We start from the raw sequence: 16,344 nt of genomic DNA on the forward strand, positions 1-16,344 counted from the left end.
TTACCTGGAGTGAATCGAATAGGCTGAAGACTGGCACCTGTGATGCTGGGAACCTTTGGAGGATGCCAATTTGATCATTCAATTGCCCACGTGTGTCATGTACACAAGAAATAGAACAAATCCAACCCAGCCAATTACCACCCTATCAGTCTATTCTCCATCATCAGCATGGAAGGAGTCATCAACAGTGCTATCAAGCGGCACTTACTCAGCATTAATCTGCTCACGGACACAGTTTGGTTTCCGCCAGGGTCATTCAGCTCCTGACTTCATTATTGCCTTGGTTCAAATATGGCCAGCTCTTTTGAGAGTGAGTTGAGAGTGACTGCCCTTGACAGCAAGGCAGCATTCGACCGAGTATGGTATCCAGAGCCTTAGCTAAACTGGAGTCAAATGAGCATCCCGGTGGGGGGGGGGGGGGTGGGGGGGGAAGACATACTCCGCTGGTTGGAGTCATACCTGACACAAAGGAAGATGGTTGTGATGGTTGGACGTCAATTATCTCAATCAGGACATCAATGCAGGAGTTCCTCAGGGTAGTCCTAAGCCCAACCATCTTCAGCTGCTTCATCAATGACCTCCCTTCCATCATAAGGTCAGAAGTGGGGATGTTTGCAGATGACTGCACAATGTGTAGCACCATTCGCAACTCTGTAAGGCACAAGTCAGGAGTGTAATCGAATACTCTCCCTTTGCCGGGATGAGTGCAGCTCCCACAACACTCAAGAAGCTTGACCATCCAGGAGAAAGCAGCCCTCTTGATTGCTCCCCCATCCACAAACATTCAATCCCTCCATCACCGCCGAACAGTGGCAGCCACATGTACCATCTACAAGATGCACTGCAGTAACTCACCAAGGTTCTTTAGACAACACTTTGCAAACCCACAACCACTACCACCTAGAAGGACAAGAACAGCAGATACCTGGGTTCCCCTCCAAGTCACTCACCACCCTGTCTTGGAAATATATCGCCATTCCTTCACTGTCGCTGGGGCAACAGCCTGGAATTCCCTCCCTAACAGCACAGTGGGTGTACCTCCAGCTAAAGGACTGCAGCGGTTCAAGAAGGCAACTAACTCAGACCATTTTCTGAAGGGCAACGAGGGATGGGCAATAAATGCTGTCCTAACCAGTGACGCCCACATCCCGTAAATTAATTTTTTTAAAATCCATTTGGCACTTCTGGCTAAAGATTGTTACGAATACTTTAACCTTATCTTTTGCACTGGTGTGCTGTGCTCCTCCATCAGTGAGGATGGGGATATTTGCAGAGCCTTTGTGCGTTGTTTACTTGTGGGTTGCGGAATGGCTTAGCTCTGCCTGTCACCTGCTGCTTATGCTGTTTGGCACACAAGTAGTGCTGTGTTGTCGTTTCACCAGGTTGACACCTTTTTTTAGGTACACTTAGTGCTGCTTCTGTCATGCCCGCTTCATTGGGTCAGGGTTGATCATCTGACTTGGTGGTAATGGTAGAGTGGGGAAATGCTGGGCCATGAAGTTGCAGATTGTGGGTGGCACGGTAGCATAGTGGTTAGCACTGTTGCTTCACAGCATCAGGGTCTCAGGTTTGATTCCCGGCTTGGGTCACTGTCTGTGCAGAGTCTGCACGTTCTCTCCATGTCTGCGTAGGTTTCCTCCGGGTGCTTCGCTTTCCTCCCACAAGTCCCGAAAGATGTGCTGTTAGGTAATTTGAACATTCTGAATTCTATCTCCGTGTACCCGAACAGGCGCCGGAGTGTGGCGACGAGGGGATTTTCACAGTAACTTCATTGCAGTGTTAATGTAAGCCTACTTGCGACACTAATAAAGATTATTATAAAGATTATTATTGTGTACAATTCTGCTACTGCTAAAAGCCCACAACATCTCTTGATTGCCCAGTCTTGAGTTGCTAGATCTTTTCAAAATCTATCCTATTTAGCACGGTGTTAGTACCACACAACATGATGGAGGGTATCCTTAATGTGGAGACAGGGCTTTGTCTCCACGAGCGCTGTGTGATAGTCAATCCTACTAATACAGACATGGACAGATGCATCTACGGGCAGGCAGATTGGTGAAGATGAGGTCCATATTTTTTCCTCTTGTTGATTCTCTCGCCTCCTGGTAGGGGACATTACCTGCTAAGTACGATTTTGTGAGGAAAGTCATCTCAGGCTGTTGCTGTGGGACAGCTCTCCCAATTTTGGCACTAGTCCCAGATGTTAGTATAGAGGACTTTTGCAAGGTCGACAGGACTGAATTTGTCATTGTTGTCTCCCGTGCCTACGTTGATGCTGGGTAGTGCATCCAGTTTCATTTCTTTAGACTTTTTAGAAGTTGGATACAACTGAGTACATGTTAGGCCATTTTAGAGGGCATTTAAGGGTCGGCTACATTGCTGTGTTCTGGAGTCACATATAGACTAGACCAGGCTAGAATGGCAGATGTCCTTCCCTGAAGGACATTAGTAAACCAAGTTTCATGGTCATCTTTAAACTTTTATTCTTCTTTCCAGATTTTTATTGAGTTCAGATTGCACCATCTACTCCTACCTCATCTCATTTGCTGTAGAACCTTCAGTCATGGCTTTGTTTTCTCCAAACTTGAGTACTCAAAATCTTTCCTCGCTAGATTCCTCTCTGCACAACCATAATCTTCAGCTCATATAAATCTGTTTCTCTTATCCAAATTTGTGCCGACTCCCACTAGCCCATCTATACTTACTGATCTATGTTAACTTCTAGTTCTACAACAATTCAAATTAAAAATTCTCACCCTTCACTCCCGCCTATTTCTGTAACCTCCTCCAGTTTATAACCTCCCAAACTCTCCAATCCTCTGCTGCTGGGCTCTCCTACAGCCCCCTCTCTTTGCCCATCGTTGTTCAGCCTGCTTTCAATTCCATAGACCCCATGCTGTAACATGCTCTTCCTAAATTTCTCTGCCTGTCCACTTTCCTCCTCCTCTTTGAAATCTTTGAAAGTGGATAAGATCCACTCTGCAACTGGATCCTCGATTTTCTGACCAACAGACCACAATCAGTAAGAATGAACAACAACACCTCCTCCACAATAGTCCTCAACACCAGCGCCCGCAAGGCTGCGAACTTAGCCCCCTACTCTACTCCCTGTACACACACGACTGCGTGGCAAAACTTGGTTCCAACTCCATCTACAAGTTTGCTGACGATACGACCATAGTGGGCCGGATCTCGAATAACGATGAGTCTGAATACAGGAGGGAGATAGAGAACCTAGTGGAGTGGTGTAGCGACAACAGTCTCTCCCTCAATGCCAGCAAAACTAAAGAGCTGGTAATTGACTTCAGGAAGCAAAGTACTGTACACACCCCTGTCAGCATCAATGGGGCCGAGGTGGAGATGGTTAGCAGTTTCAAATTCCTAGGGGTGCACATCTCCAAAAATCTGTCTTGGTCCACCCACGTTGACGCTACCACCAAGAAAGCACAACAGCACCTATACTTCCTCAGGAAACTAAGGAAATTCGGCGTGTCCACATTGACTCTTACCAACTTTTACAGATGCACCATAGAAAGCATCCTATCGGGCTGCATCACAGCCTGGTATGGCAACTGCTCGGCCCAGGACCGCAAAAAACTTCAGAGAGTCATGAACACCGCCCAGCCCATCACACGAACCTGCCTCCCATCCATTGACTCCATCTAGACCTCCCGCTGCCTGGGGAAAGCGGGCAGCATAATCAAAGATCCCTCCCACCCGGCTTACTCACTCTTCCAACTTCTTCCATCGGGCAGGAGATACAGAAGTCTGAGAACACGCACGAACAGACTCAAAAACATCTTCTTCCCCACTGTTACCAGACTCCTAAATGACCCTCTTATGGACTGACTTCATTAACACTACACCCTGTATGCTTCATCCGATGCCAGTGCTTATGTAGTTACATTGTATATGTTGTGTTGCCCTATTATGTATTTTCTTTTATTCCCTTTTCTTCTCATGTACTTAATGATCTGTTGAGCTGCTCGCAGAAAAATACTTTTCACTGTACCTCGGTACACGTGACAATAAACAAATCCAATCCAATCCAATCTCTTTGGCTTAGTTTGTAGCCTTTCCTCACAAACATTTCTCCTTTGGCTTGCTCCATTTTTCTTCTATCTCTGAGAAGCACCTTGAAACAAATTCTCAAGTATTGTATAAAATTCTTCACTAGTTTTCATATTATTTCATCAAAAGTCATTCGGTGGTGGAACGATTCTTCACTGACTAATATTTAGAAAACATTGGATTGTAATAAGCTGTATCTACAATAACCTATTTAAAAATCTTCAAACCCTTTTTCATTTTAGGTGTGCCACATAGACTGTCAAGCAGAAGGTGGCATTCCCTCCTATTCATTTACATTGATGGTAATCTTCTTTCTTCAACAAAGACAAGAACCTCTTTTACCAGCATACTTGGGCTCATGGGTGAGGATTATTATAGTTTTTTAATGAGAAGCTCTCATTCTTCTGTTTTCCTTTGATGCATATCTAACTCTCTTTAGCTGATTATAAAAAGCATTAGAGGGGGCAGCACGGTGGGTGGTTGGCACTGTTGCCTCACGACACCGAGGACCCGGGTTCAATCCTGGCCCCGAGTCACTGTCCATGTGGAGTTTGCACATTCTCTCAGTGTCTGCATGGGTCTTACCCCCACAATACAAAATAATGTGCAGGGTAGGTGGATTGGCCACCCGAAATTGCCCTGTAATTGGGGGGGAAAAATAATTTGGTACTCTATTTTTAAAAATAAAATGCATTAGAAACATCAATCACGTGGCTAACACGCTTGTGCCACTGTTGATATGGAGTTTACACTTTCGCCCCGGGTCTGCATGGGTTTCCTCCGGGTGCTCCGGTTTCCTGCCACAGTCCAAAGAAGTGCAGGTTAAGTGGATTGGCCATGTTAAATTGACCGTTTGTGTCTTAAACTGTGCAGGTTAGATAAGGTTATGGGATAGGGCAGGGAAGTAGACATAGGAAAGGTGTTCTTTCAGTGGGCCGGTGAGATTTGATGGGCTGAATGGCCTCCTGCTGCACAATAGGAATTCTATGCTTGCAAAGTTACAGCAGCACACACATTTACACTTGCTGCGTTTTAATTTCTTTCATGGCATGTGGCATCCCTAATTGCCTTTGAACTGAGTGCCATTTCTGACGCAGTTAAGAGTGAACCACATTACTGTGAATCTAGAGTTACATGTAGCCCAGACCAGGTAATGATGCCGGTTTCTTTCTTTAAAGGACATTAGTGAACCAGCTAAGTTTTTTACAAAAATCGATAATAGTTTTATGGTCACTATCAGTGATGCTAGCTTTTCAATTACAGATTTTAGTAATTGAGTTTAAATTCCACCACCAGCCATGGTAGGATTTTAAACCCAGAGCATTAGACTGGTCCTCTGGTGTACTAGTCCAGTGACACTATCCCCAAGCCACTTTCTTCCCCCTTGTTCTATAGTGTAGCAATACAAAATGGTGTAGATACTGGTCTTAGGCAGTGGTGCAAAATGGATGGTGTTGGGATTGTATTTTCTATTCATTCAGTGGAGGTGAGCGTCGCTGGTTGGACCATCATTTCTTACATTTATTGCCTATCCCTAATTGGCCTTGAACTGAGTGCTTTGTGAGGTTATTTCAGAAGGCATTTATGGATCTGGAGTCACATGTTTGCCAGACCAGGGAAGGGTGGCAGATTTCCTTTCCCGAAAGGACATGAGTGAACAAAGAGAACAAAAAATAGCGCAGGAACAGGCCCTTCGGCCTTCCAAGCCTGTGCCGATTGTGAGAACCAGATCGGATTTTTATTGAATTCATATTTCACCATCTGTCGTGGTGGGATTTGAACCCACGTCCTCAGAGGATTACCCTGGGTCTCCGGATTACTAGTCCAGTGGCAATATCACTGCACCACAACCTCCCCATATTGGTTGTTCCTGCCCTTTTGTACCACCGACCAAGGTGTATTTCCATGTCTAGTAGCTGGACCCTTTAAGGGGTTATCCCCTTTCAGGGACTTTCTCTGAGGAAGGAATCCAAGCAGGGACAGAGTTAGGATTTCACTGAGAAATGTTGGGGCCTGGCCCAGCAGTTGGACCTTAGAGCAGCTTGTCTCAGCAGTTGGACCCTAGAGCTGAGCTTGAAAAAACCATTTTAGCACTCTGTAAGTAGTTATTTATAGATGTAATAAATTATTTTTTATAAGTTAACTGGTGGAGCCAATTCTTGAAGTTAATACATTGGTGATGAGGTAAAGACCCGCAACTTAGATTGCATGAATTAGTGGAAAAAAGTCTGATGTTAAGTGTTGCAGAACAAGCCCAGATAGGTCCAGCCGACAAGAAAGAGAACAGACGAAATGCCTCTTTCGGCAAACGAGAGCCATTTGATCCTGCGACAGAAGATTGAGTACAGTATGTGAAATGCATAAAATTCTTTATCGGTGCGAATGGTCACGACTGGGAGTTAAATATCCAGGGATATCAGACTATTCAGAAGGACAGAAAGGGAGGTGGTGTAGCTCTGATATTTAAAGTGACATAAGGGCAGTAGTGAGAGATGATATAGGTTATATAGAGAAAAAGTTTGAATGCATTTGGGTGGAATTAGAAATAGTAAGGAGGATAGGTCACTGATAGGTGTAGTCTATAGGCCACTAAATAATAACAACACGGTGGGACAGGCAATAAACAAAGAAATAACTGATGTATGGAAAAATGTTACGGCAATTATCATGGGGGATTTTAATCTACATGTCGATTGGTTAAACCAGGCCAGTCAGGGCAGCCTTGAGGAAGAGTTCATAGAATGTAACCGTAATATTTTTCTCGAACAGTATGTAATAGAACCTATGAGGGAGCAAGCTATCCTAGATCTGGTCTTGTGTAATGAGGAGGGAATAATTAATGATCTCATAGTTAGGGATCCTCTCGGAAGGAGTGATCACAGGATGATTGAATTTAAAATACATGTGGAGCGTGAGAAGGTAAAATCCAATAGAAGTGTCCTGTGCTTAAACAAAGGAGACTGCAATGGGATGAGGGAAGAGTTAGCTAGGGTAAATTGGGAGCGAAGACTTTGTGGTGGGACAATTGAGGAACAGTGGAGGACTTTCAAAGCGATTGTTCACAGTGCACAGGAAAAGTATATACCAGTGAAAAGGAAGGACTGTAGGAAAAGGGATAATCAGCCATGGATATCTAAGGAAATAAAGGAGGGTATCAAATTGAAAGAAAATGCATACAAAGTGGCAAAGATTAGTGGGAAACTAGAGTATTGAGAAATCTTTAAAGGTCAACAGAAAGCACGAAAAAAAGCTATAATGAAAAGTGAGAGATTATGAGAGTAAACTAGCTCAGGATATAAAAACAGACAGCAAACGTTTCTACAAATATATAAAACGAAGAAGAGTAGCTAAGGTAAACATTGGTCCTTTAGAGGATGGGAAGGGGGATTTAATAATGGGAAGTGAGAAAATGGGCGAGGCATTGAACAGGTATTTTGTGTCGGTCTTCACAATGGAATACACAAATAACATGCCAATAATTGTTGGCAAAGAGGCTACAGCAGGTGAGGACCTAGAAACGATCATTATCACTAAGGGGGTAGTGTTGGCAAGCTAATGGGGCTAAAGATGGACAAGTCTCCTGGCCCTGATGGAATGCATCCCAGGGTACTCAAAGGGGTGACAGGGGAAATAGCAAATGCGCTTGTGGTAATTTACAAATTCGCTGGACTCTGGAGCACTTCCAACAGATTGGAAAACTGCAAATGTGATGCCACTGTTTAAAAATGGAGGTAGACAAAAGGTGGGTAACTATAGGTTAGTTAGCTTAATGGGAAAATGTAGTGGGAAAAATGCTTGAATCTATCATTAAGGAAGAAATAGCAAGACATCTGGATAGAAATTGTCCCATTGGGCAGTCGCAGAATGGGTTCATGAAAGGCAGGTCATGTTTGACTAATTTACTGGAATTCTTTGAGGACATTAAGAGCGCGGTGGGCAACGGGGAACCAGTGCATGTGGTGTATCTGGATTTCCAGAAGCATTCGACAAGGTGCCGCACAAAAAGCTGCTGCATAAGATAAAAGCACATAGCGTTACGGGTTATGCATTAGCATGGATAGAGGATTGGTTAACTGACAGAAAGCAGAGTGGGGATAAATGGGTGTTTTTCTGGTTGAGGATCAGTGGCTAGTGGTAATCCTCAGGGATCAGTGTTTGGTCCTCAATTGTTTACAATTTACATAGATGATCTGGAGTTGGAGACCAAGTGTAATGTGTCAAAGTTCACAGATGGCACTAAGATGAGCGGAAGAGCCAAGTGTGCAGAGGACACTGAAAGTCTGCAGAGGGATATAGATAGTTTAAGTGAGTGGGCACGGGACTGACAGCTGGAGTACAATGTTGGTAAATGTGAGGACGTTTTAGTAGGAATAACAGCAAAATGGACTCTAATTTAAATGGTAAAAAATTGCAGCATGCTGCTGTGCAGAGGGACCTTGGTGTCCTTGTGTATAAAAAGTTGGTTTGCAGGTGCAGCAAGTAATTAAGAAGGCAAATTGAATTTTGTCCTACTTTGCTAGAGGAATAGAGTTTAAAAGCAGGCAGGTTATGTTGCAGCTGTATAGGGTGCTGGTGAGGCCACACCTGGAGTAATGTGTACAGTTTTGGTCTCCTTACTTGAGAAAGGGTATACTGGCACTGGAGGGTGTGTGAGGAGATTCACAAGGTTGATTCCAAGTTGAGAGAATTAGCTTATGAGGAGCTTCATTGGAATTTAGAAGATTGAAGGGGGATCTTACAGAAACATATAAAATTATGAAGGGAATAAATAGGATAGAATGCAGGGAGGTTGTTTACACTGGAGGGTGAATCTTGAACTAGGGGGCATAGTCTCAAAATAAGGGGAAGCAGACTTAGAACTGAGTTGAGGAGGAACTTCTTCACTGAAATGTCGTGAATATGTGGAATTCCCTGCCCAGTGTGAAGCAGTTGAGGCTACCTCATTAAATGTTTTTACAGCAAAGGTATATAGATTTTTGAACAGTAAGGGAATAAAAGGTTTTGGTTTTTTAAAAATATATATTTATTCAAATTTTCCAACAAATTTTCAACAAACCCCCTCCCCCCACAAGAAAAAAGAAGCAAAAACACAACAATCAGAAATTATACATTGGATTTCCCCCATATATAATAACCCCCCATATAACATTTAAAAGCACAAAATAGGGGGGAAAACCCCACCTTCACCCAAACGCCACCCCAAAAGAACCCCCCCTCCCCCCGCCCCTGGGCTGCTGCTGACCTCCACCTAACGCTCCGCGAGATAGTCTAGGAACGGTTGCCACCGCCTGGAGAATCCTTGCACAGACCCTCGCAAGGCAAACTTTATACTCTCTAGCTTAATGAACCTTGCCATGTCATTGATCCAAGCTTCCACACTAGGGGGCTTTGCATCTTTCCATTGTAGCAAAATCCTCCGCCGGACTACCAGGGACGCAAAGGCCAGAATACCGGCCTCTTCCCCCCCCCCCCCCCCCCCCCCCCCCCCCCCCCGAACCTACTCAACCTCGCCCCTGTCATATACGCTCTGTGAGTAACTTTGAACTGTATTAGGCTGAGCCTGGCGCAAGAGGATGAAGAATTAACCCTACTCAGGGCATCAGCCCACAGACCCTCATCTACTCCCCAAGCTCCTCCTCCCACTTGCCCTTTAACTCCTCCACCGAGGCCTTCTCCTCTTCCTTCAGCTCCTGGTAAATCGCTGAAACCTTGCCTTCTCCAACCCATACACCTGAAATCACCCTGTCCTGAATCCCACGTGCCGGAAGCTGCGGGAATTCCATCACCTGCCGCCTCACAAACGCCCTCACTTGCATGTACCTGAAAGCGTTTCCCGGGGGGTAGCCCAAACCTCTCCTCCAGTGCCCCTAGGCTCGCAAACGTCCCATCGATGAACAGGTCCCCCATTCTTCTAATCCCTGCCCGATGCCAGCTCCGAGACCCCTCATCCATCCTTCCCGGGACGAACCGATGATTCTCCCGAATCGGTCACCAAACCGAGGCTCCCACCTTGCCCCTGTGTCACCTCCACTGCCCCCAGATCTTCAGCGTCGCCGCCACCACCGGACTCGTGGTGTAACTTGTCGGCGAGAGCGGCAGCGGTGCCGTCACCAGCACCCTCAGGCTCGTGCCCACACAGGATGCCATCTCTAGCCTCTTCCACGCCGCCCCCTCTCCCTCCATTACCCACTTGCGGATCATCGCCACGTTGGCAGCCCAATAATAGCCACACAAATTCGACCATGCCAAGACCCCCCTATCCCTGCTATGCTCCAGAAACACACACTTCACCCTCGGGGTCTTATTCGCCCACACAAATCCCATGATGCTCCTGCTTACCCGTTTGAAAAAAGCCTTGGGGATCAAAATGGGAAGGCACTGGAACACAAAGAGGAACCTCGGGAGGACTGTCATTTTGACCGACTGCACCCTACCCGCTAGCGAGAGTGGCAGCATATCCCATCTTTTGAAATCCTCCTCCATCTGCTCCACCAACCGCGTCAAATTGAGCTTGTGTAGGGCCCCCAGCTCCTAGCTACTTGGATCCCTAGGTACCAAAAGCTCCTTTCCGCCCTCTCCAGCGGTAGCTCGTCTATCCCCCTTCCCTGGTCCCCTGAATGCACCACAAAGAGCTCTTCCCTACGTTGAATTTATACCCCGAAAAGTCCCCAAACTCCCTAAGGATCCGCATGACCGCCACCATCTCAGGGGCAGCACAGTAGAATAGTGGTTAGCACAATTGCTTCACAGCTCCAGGGTCCCAGGTTCGATTCCCGGCTTGGGTCACTGTCTGTGCGGAGTCTGCACATCCTCCCCGTGTGTGCGTGTGTTTCCTCCGGGTGCTCCGGTTTCCTCCCACAGTCCAAAGATGTGCAGGTTAGGTGAATTGGCCATGCTAAATTGTCCTTAGTGTCCAAAATTGCCCTTAGTGCCAGGTGGGGTTACTGGGATAGGGTGGAGGTGTGGGCTTGGGTAGGGTGCTCTTTCCAAAGAGTCGGTTCAGACTCGATGGGCCGAATGGCCTCCTTCTGCACTGTAAATTCTATGAGCTATCTCCTCCACTGGATCCGCAACATACAACAACAGGTCATCGGCATACAACGACACCCGGTGTTCCTCCCCCCCCCCGGACCAATCCCCTCCATTTTCTAGATTCCCTCAGTGCCATGGCCAGCGGCTCAATTGCCAGTGCAAACAACAAGGAGGATAGGGGGCACCCCTGCCTCGTCCCCCGGTACAGCCGAAAGTACTCCGATCTCCGCCGGTTCGTAGCCACACTCGCTACCGGGGCCGTATATAGCAACCTGACCCAACTGATGAACCCCTCCCCGAACCCAAACCTCCGCAACACTTCCCAAAGATACTCCCACTCCACCCGATAAAGGAATAAAAGGTTATGGTGAGCGGGCGGGTAAGTGGAGCTGAGTCCACAAAACGATCAGCCATGATCTTATTGAATGGAGGAGCAGGCTCGAGGGACCAGATGGCCCACTCCTGCTCCTATTTTTTATATTCCAATGAATGAAATAGAGGGAGGGGGAAGGAGGCGCAAAGAGTAATTTTGTTAATTTTATGTGGAACACAGACATACAGTCTGATTCAAAGATTAACGTCCCCAGATGCCCCCGATGCTAAAACATTCTCAAAGATCGTCGAGTTACACAAAGGACACCACCACCCCGGTAATTTTGCAGCATTACAAGTTAAATTTGACCGGGAAAGCCCCAGGAGAAACTATTGGCGCCTTTATGGCGAGGCTCAGGAAGATTGCAGACCAAAGCGACTTGGGCATATATTGAATGGGATGCTGAGAGATTGTTTCGTATTTGATGTTAACTATTAAGCCATACAGAAGAAGCTTTGGCAGAACTTAGATTTTAAAAAGGCGCTAGTGATTGCTTTTACCATGGAGAGTGCGGAGAAGAGCACCCGGGAACTACAAAGCACTCTGAGTAGCGCAGTCCAACATTTAGGGCAGGAAACCGAAAGCAGCAGTCGCCCCAGGAGTGAAGCCGCTGGTCCAAGCAAGGAAATTAATATGGAAATAGGCTCGAAGGGCCAAAAGGCCTCCTCCTGCTCCTATCTTCTATGTATCTAACCGGGAGGGTGTTACGGATGGAAGTGGACACTGGAGCCTCAGCCACCCTAGTGGGGGAGCAGACCTACTGGTACCTTCAATAAGGGGTCCACCCCCTGAGATTGACAAACATTGACACTAGGCTGATGACATATACCTGGGCCATGAAGGATACAGTAGATGCAGCAATGACTCCAGTGAGCTATCGACAGCAATCTACTCAGCTGCCTTTAGTCATGGTGGCTGGTCAGGGATCCAATTTAATGGGGCATGACTGGCTCCAGGAGAACAAATTAAATTGGCTCAAAATTTTTAGCATCAAAGAGGGAGATGCACACACGATCATCAGCACGAACCAAGATGTTTTCCAGGAAGAACTGGGAAAAATAAAATGAGTACAGGCGAGGATCTGTGTGAACCTGGAAGCCATTCAGAGCCAGACCTGTGCCCTGTGTGTTATTGGAGAAGGCCATAACGATGTTGAAAAGGCTGGAAGACCTAGGCGTCATTCAACTAGTGCGATTTGCAGAATGGGCAGCACCAATTGTGCCAGGAGTGAAACAAGATAAAACCATTCTGTGGGAATTACAAGCTGACAGTGAACAAGGCCGAGAAGCTGAACAAGTCCCCATCGCCAAAATCGAAGATCTTTACACAAAACTGGCTGAAGATCAAACGTTAACTAAGTTAAACATGAGTCATGCCTACCAGCATCTGGAGCTGAACAATGCCTCGAGGGAATATGTGACCATAAATGCCCATCAGGGGTTGTACCAGTATACAAACTTGACCTTGGACTTTCATCAGCGTATGCTATATTCTGAAGAACCATGGAGAGATTACAGCAAGACTTGCTGGGTGGTGCCGTGTACTTGGATGATGTATTAGTAATAAGATTTATAGAAGAACACATTGCATTTGGAAGCAGTATTCCAGGAATACTGGTGATTCCAGGAAGCAGGAGTGCGCCTCAAGAGCGAGAAGTGCACCTTTCAGGCAAATGAGGTGGGTTACCTGGGTTATCGGGTGGATGCACGAGGGTTACACTCCATGGAGGACATGGTGAGAGCAATTAAGGAGACACTGGCCTTTAGGAATACCTCAGAACTCAATTCCTTTCTGGGGATGGTTAGCTATTATGGGCAGTTCCTCCCAAACCTGTCAATGGTGTTAGCTCCACTACACGTATTATTCAAGAAACACCAGAGATGATTCTGTGAGGCACCACGTAAAGAGGCATTTAACCAAATCAAGCAGCTTTTGCAGTTGCCGTGTTTACTGGTACACTTCAACCCCACCACAGGTGATGCATCCCCATATGGCGTTGAGGCAGTTTTATGCCACAGACTGGATGATGGGTCGGAGAGACCTGTGGGATATCCGTCGAGAATCCTTGCAGATGCAGAGAAGAACTATTCCCAATTCGCGAGAAAGGGTCCAGCTGTCATCTGTGGCATTAAAAAGTTCCATCAGTATCTATTTTGGAGACATTTCAGTTTACAAGCCACTGTTGGTTTTTTTCAAGGAAGATAAGGCGTTTCCACCAATAGCTTTGACCTGGATAAAGCGTTTGGCTTTGTTCTTATCGGCTTATGAGTACACCATTGAATATCATCCAGGGATGCAGATAGCCAATGCAGATACACTGAGTTGTATTCTTTTGCCAGTGATGGGTGCACTCCCCACACTACCAGAACAATAGACATGAATTTACTAGGCATGTTGCCAGTGTCAGCTGGCAGATCAAGTACTGGACAAGCAGAGACCCATTGTTGTCGAAGGTGAAACAGATGATATTGCATGGATGGCAGAACAAGAGAGCTTCAGAGGAAATTAAGCCTTACCATTTCCGGAAAGATGAGCTCAGCTGTGAGGATAGTATTGTCCTTTGGGGATCGAGAGTGGCCGTCACCAGGCCAGGAAGAGAATTATTACTGGAAAAGTTACACAGTGCCCATCCGTGTGTGTCTAAAATGAAGATGCTCCACAGCAAAAGCTACATGTTGTGGCCTGGCATCGAAGCTGCAATGGAAAGAATGGTAAAGCACTGACTATCAGTGCCAATTTCAGCTCCGTTGCCTGCCGCGGCTCCGTTGTCTGCCCCAGCTCCGTTGCCTGCTGCAGCCCCGTTATAGCCACGGGAATGTCCAGGTCGACCAGAAGTTAGAGTCCATGTCCACTGTGGGACTGTTTATGGGCACAATGTTTTTGTTATTAGTGCATGCCCAATCAAAGTGGATGGAGGCATTTGAAATGAGATCCACAACTTATTACGCCACAGTTGAGAAGCTGCACCAGTGTTTTGCGATCCACGGAACACCAGAGGCCCTCATTTCAGACAACAGAATGGCTTTTACTGGTGCCGAGTTTCAGAGGTTTATGACTTTGAACAGAATAAAACATATCAGAAAGGCACTGTACTATCCTTCATCCAATGGACTAGCTGTGAGAGCAGTGCAGACTTTCAAGGCTGGCTTGAAGAAGCAACCACCCGCATCTTTAAGCACCAAGTTGATTCGGTTCCTGCTATCATATAGGATCACCTCACATGTGACTGCTGGTGTCTCTCCAGCTGAGCTGCTGATGGGTTTTCGGTTGAGTACCAGGTTAAGCCTGGTGTTCCCAAACTTAGCAGGGAGGGTGGAAACAAGCCAGAAGAACCGCTGTTCATTTAAAAGTGCAAGAGCATTCGAGATAGAGGGTCCAATGTTGTGAAGAATTTCAGTAACAAACCAAATTGAGTTCCAGGAGTAGTTGTGGCCAAAACAGGGCCGGTTTTCTATGAAGTTAAAGTACAGGACAAGATTTTAAAGAAGCATGTGGACCACTTGTGTGGACGATAGCCATCCCAAGAGCCAGTGTTACAACCTGGTTTATTTGTGCAGGAAGCATGTGGGTTGCCTGAAGAGTGAACTGTCGGTCCAGCCAGTAACACGCCAGAACAGGAACAGTAGAAACAGAGGAAGGTGAAATGTCACTACAAGGAGCGGGTTCTTGTGAGATATGGCCAACAGAGTAACTACCTCAATAGGAGAATCTCAGAACTACCTCGCTCTACGAGAAAGAAGTCTTCACCAGACAGACTGAGTTATTGATGAACTAGTGTACAATTTTAATTACGTTACTGTTTTGGCAATTGTGTAATTTAATTATTCCAATGTGTAAAAAGGGACTTAAAGGAGGAGGGATGTAGTACAAAGAACAAACAAAGAACAAAGAAAAGTACAGCACAGGAACAGGCCCTTCGGCCCTCCAAGCCTGTGCCGATCACGATGCCGTAACTAAAAAAATACCTTCTGCCCTTACTCGGTCTGTATCCCTCTATTTCCTCCCTATTCATCGACCCATCCAGATGCCTCTTAAATGTTGCTAATGTGCTGCTTCCACCACATCCTCTGGCAGCGCGTTCCAGACATCCACCACTCTCTGTGTGATTAACATACCCCACACATCTCCCCTAAACTCCCCCCTCTCACCTTGAACCTGTGCCCCCTTGTAATTGATACTTCCACCCTTGGAAAAAGCCTCTGACTATCCACCCTGTCCATGCCTCTCATAATCTTGTAGACCCCATTCAGGTCTCCCCTCAGCCTCCGTCTTTCCAGTGAAAACAATCCTAGTTTATTCAACCTCTCCTCATAGCCAACACCCTCGAGACCAGGCAACATCCTGGTGAACTCTCTCCAAAGCCTCCACGTCCTTCCGATGATGTGGTGACCGGAACTTTGGTAAGGTTCCCCACGGTAGGCTACTGCAGAAAATACCGAGGCATGGGATTCAGGGTGATTTAGCAGTTTGGATCAGAAATTGGCTAGCTGGAAGAAGACAAAGGGTGGGGGTTGATGGGAAATGTTCAGACAGGAGTCCAGTTACTAGTGGTGTACCACAAGGATCTGTTTTGGGGCCACTGCTGTTTGTAATTTTTAGAAATGACCTGGAGGAGGGCGTAGAAGGATGGGTGAGTAAATTTGCAGATGACACTAAAGTTGGTGGGGTTGTGGACAGTGCGGAAGGATGTTACAAGTTACAGAGGGACATAGCTAAGCTGCAGCGCTGGGCTGAGAGGTGGCAAATGGAGTTTAATGCAGAAAAGTGTGAGGTGATTCATTTTGGAAGGAATAACAGGAAGACAGAGTACTGGGCTCATGGTAAGATTCTTGGCAGTGTGATGAGCAGAGAGATCTCGGTGTCCA

General features: G+C 46.4%; 1 protein-coding gene across 5 annotated transcripts in view; it reads left to right on the forward strand.

Moving 5' to 3' along the window:
* tut4 (terminal uridylyl transferase 4) overlaps positions 1-16,344 on the forward strand; it is a 175,025-nt gene that overhangs the window by 83,272 nt on the left and 75,409 nt on the right. For 4 of the 5 annotated variants that reach the window (XM_072510879.1, XM_072510876.1, XM_072510877.1 and 1 more), the window contains exon 11: positions 4,317-4,436. The exons of the other annotated variant lie outside the window; for it this stretch is intronic. In XM_072510879.1, the coding sequence (XP_072366980.1) occupies positions 4,317-4,436 (120 nt within the window). The remainder of the gene's footprint in view (positions 1-4,316; positions 4,437-16,344) is intronic. 5 annotated transcript variants of the gene reach the window in all.

This window comes from Scyliorhinus torazame, chromosome 7, assembly GCF_047496885.1.
Source record: "Scyliorhinus torazame isolate Kashiwa2021f chromosome 7, sScyTor2.1, whole genome shotgun sequence".
NCBI lineage: Eukaryota > Metazoa > Chordata > Chondrichthyes > Carcharhiniformes > Scyliorhinidae > Scyliorhinus > Scyliorhinus torazame.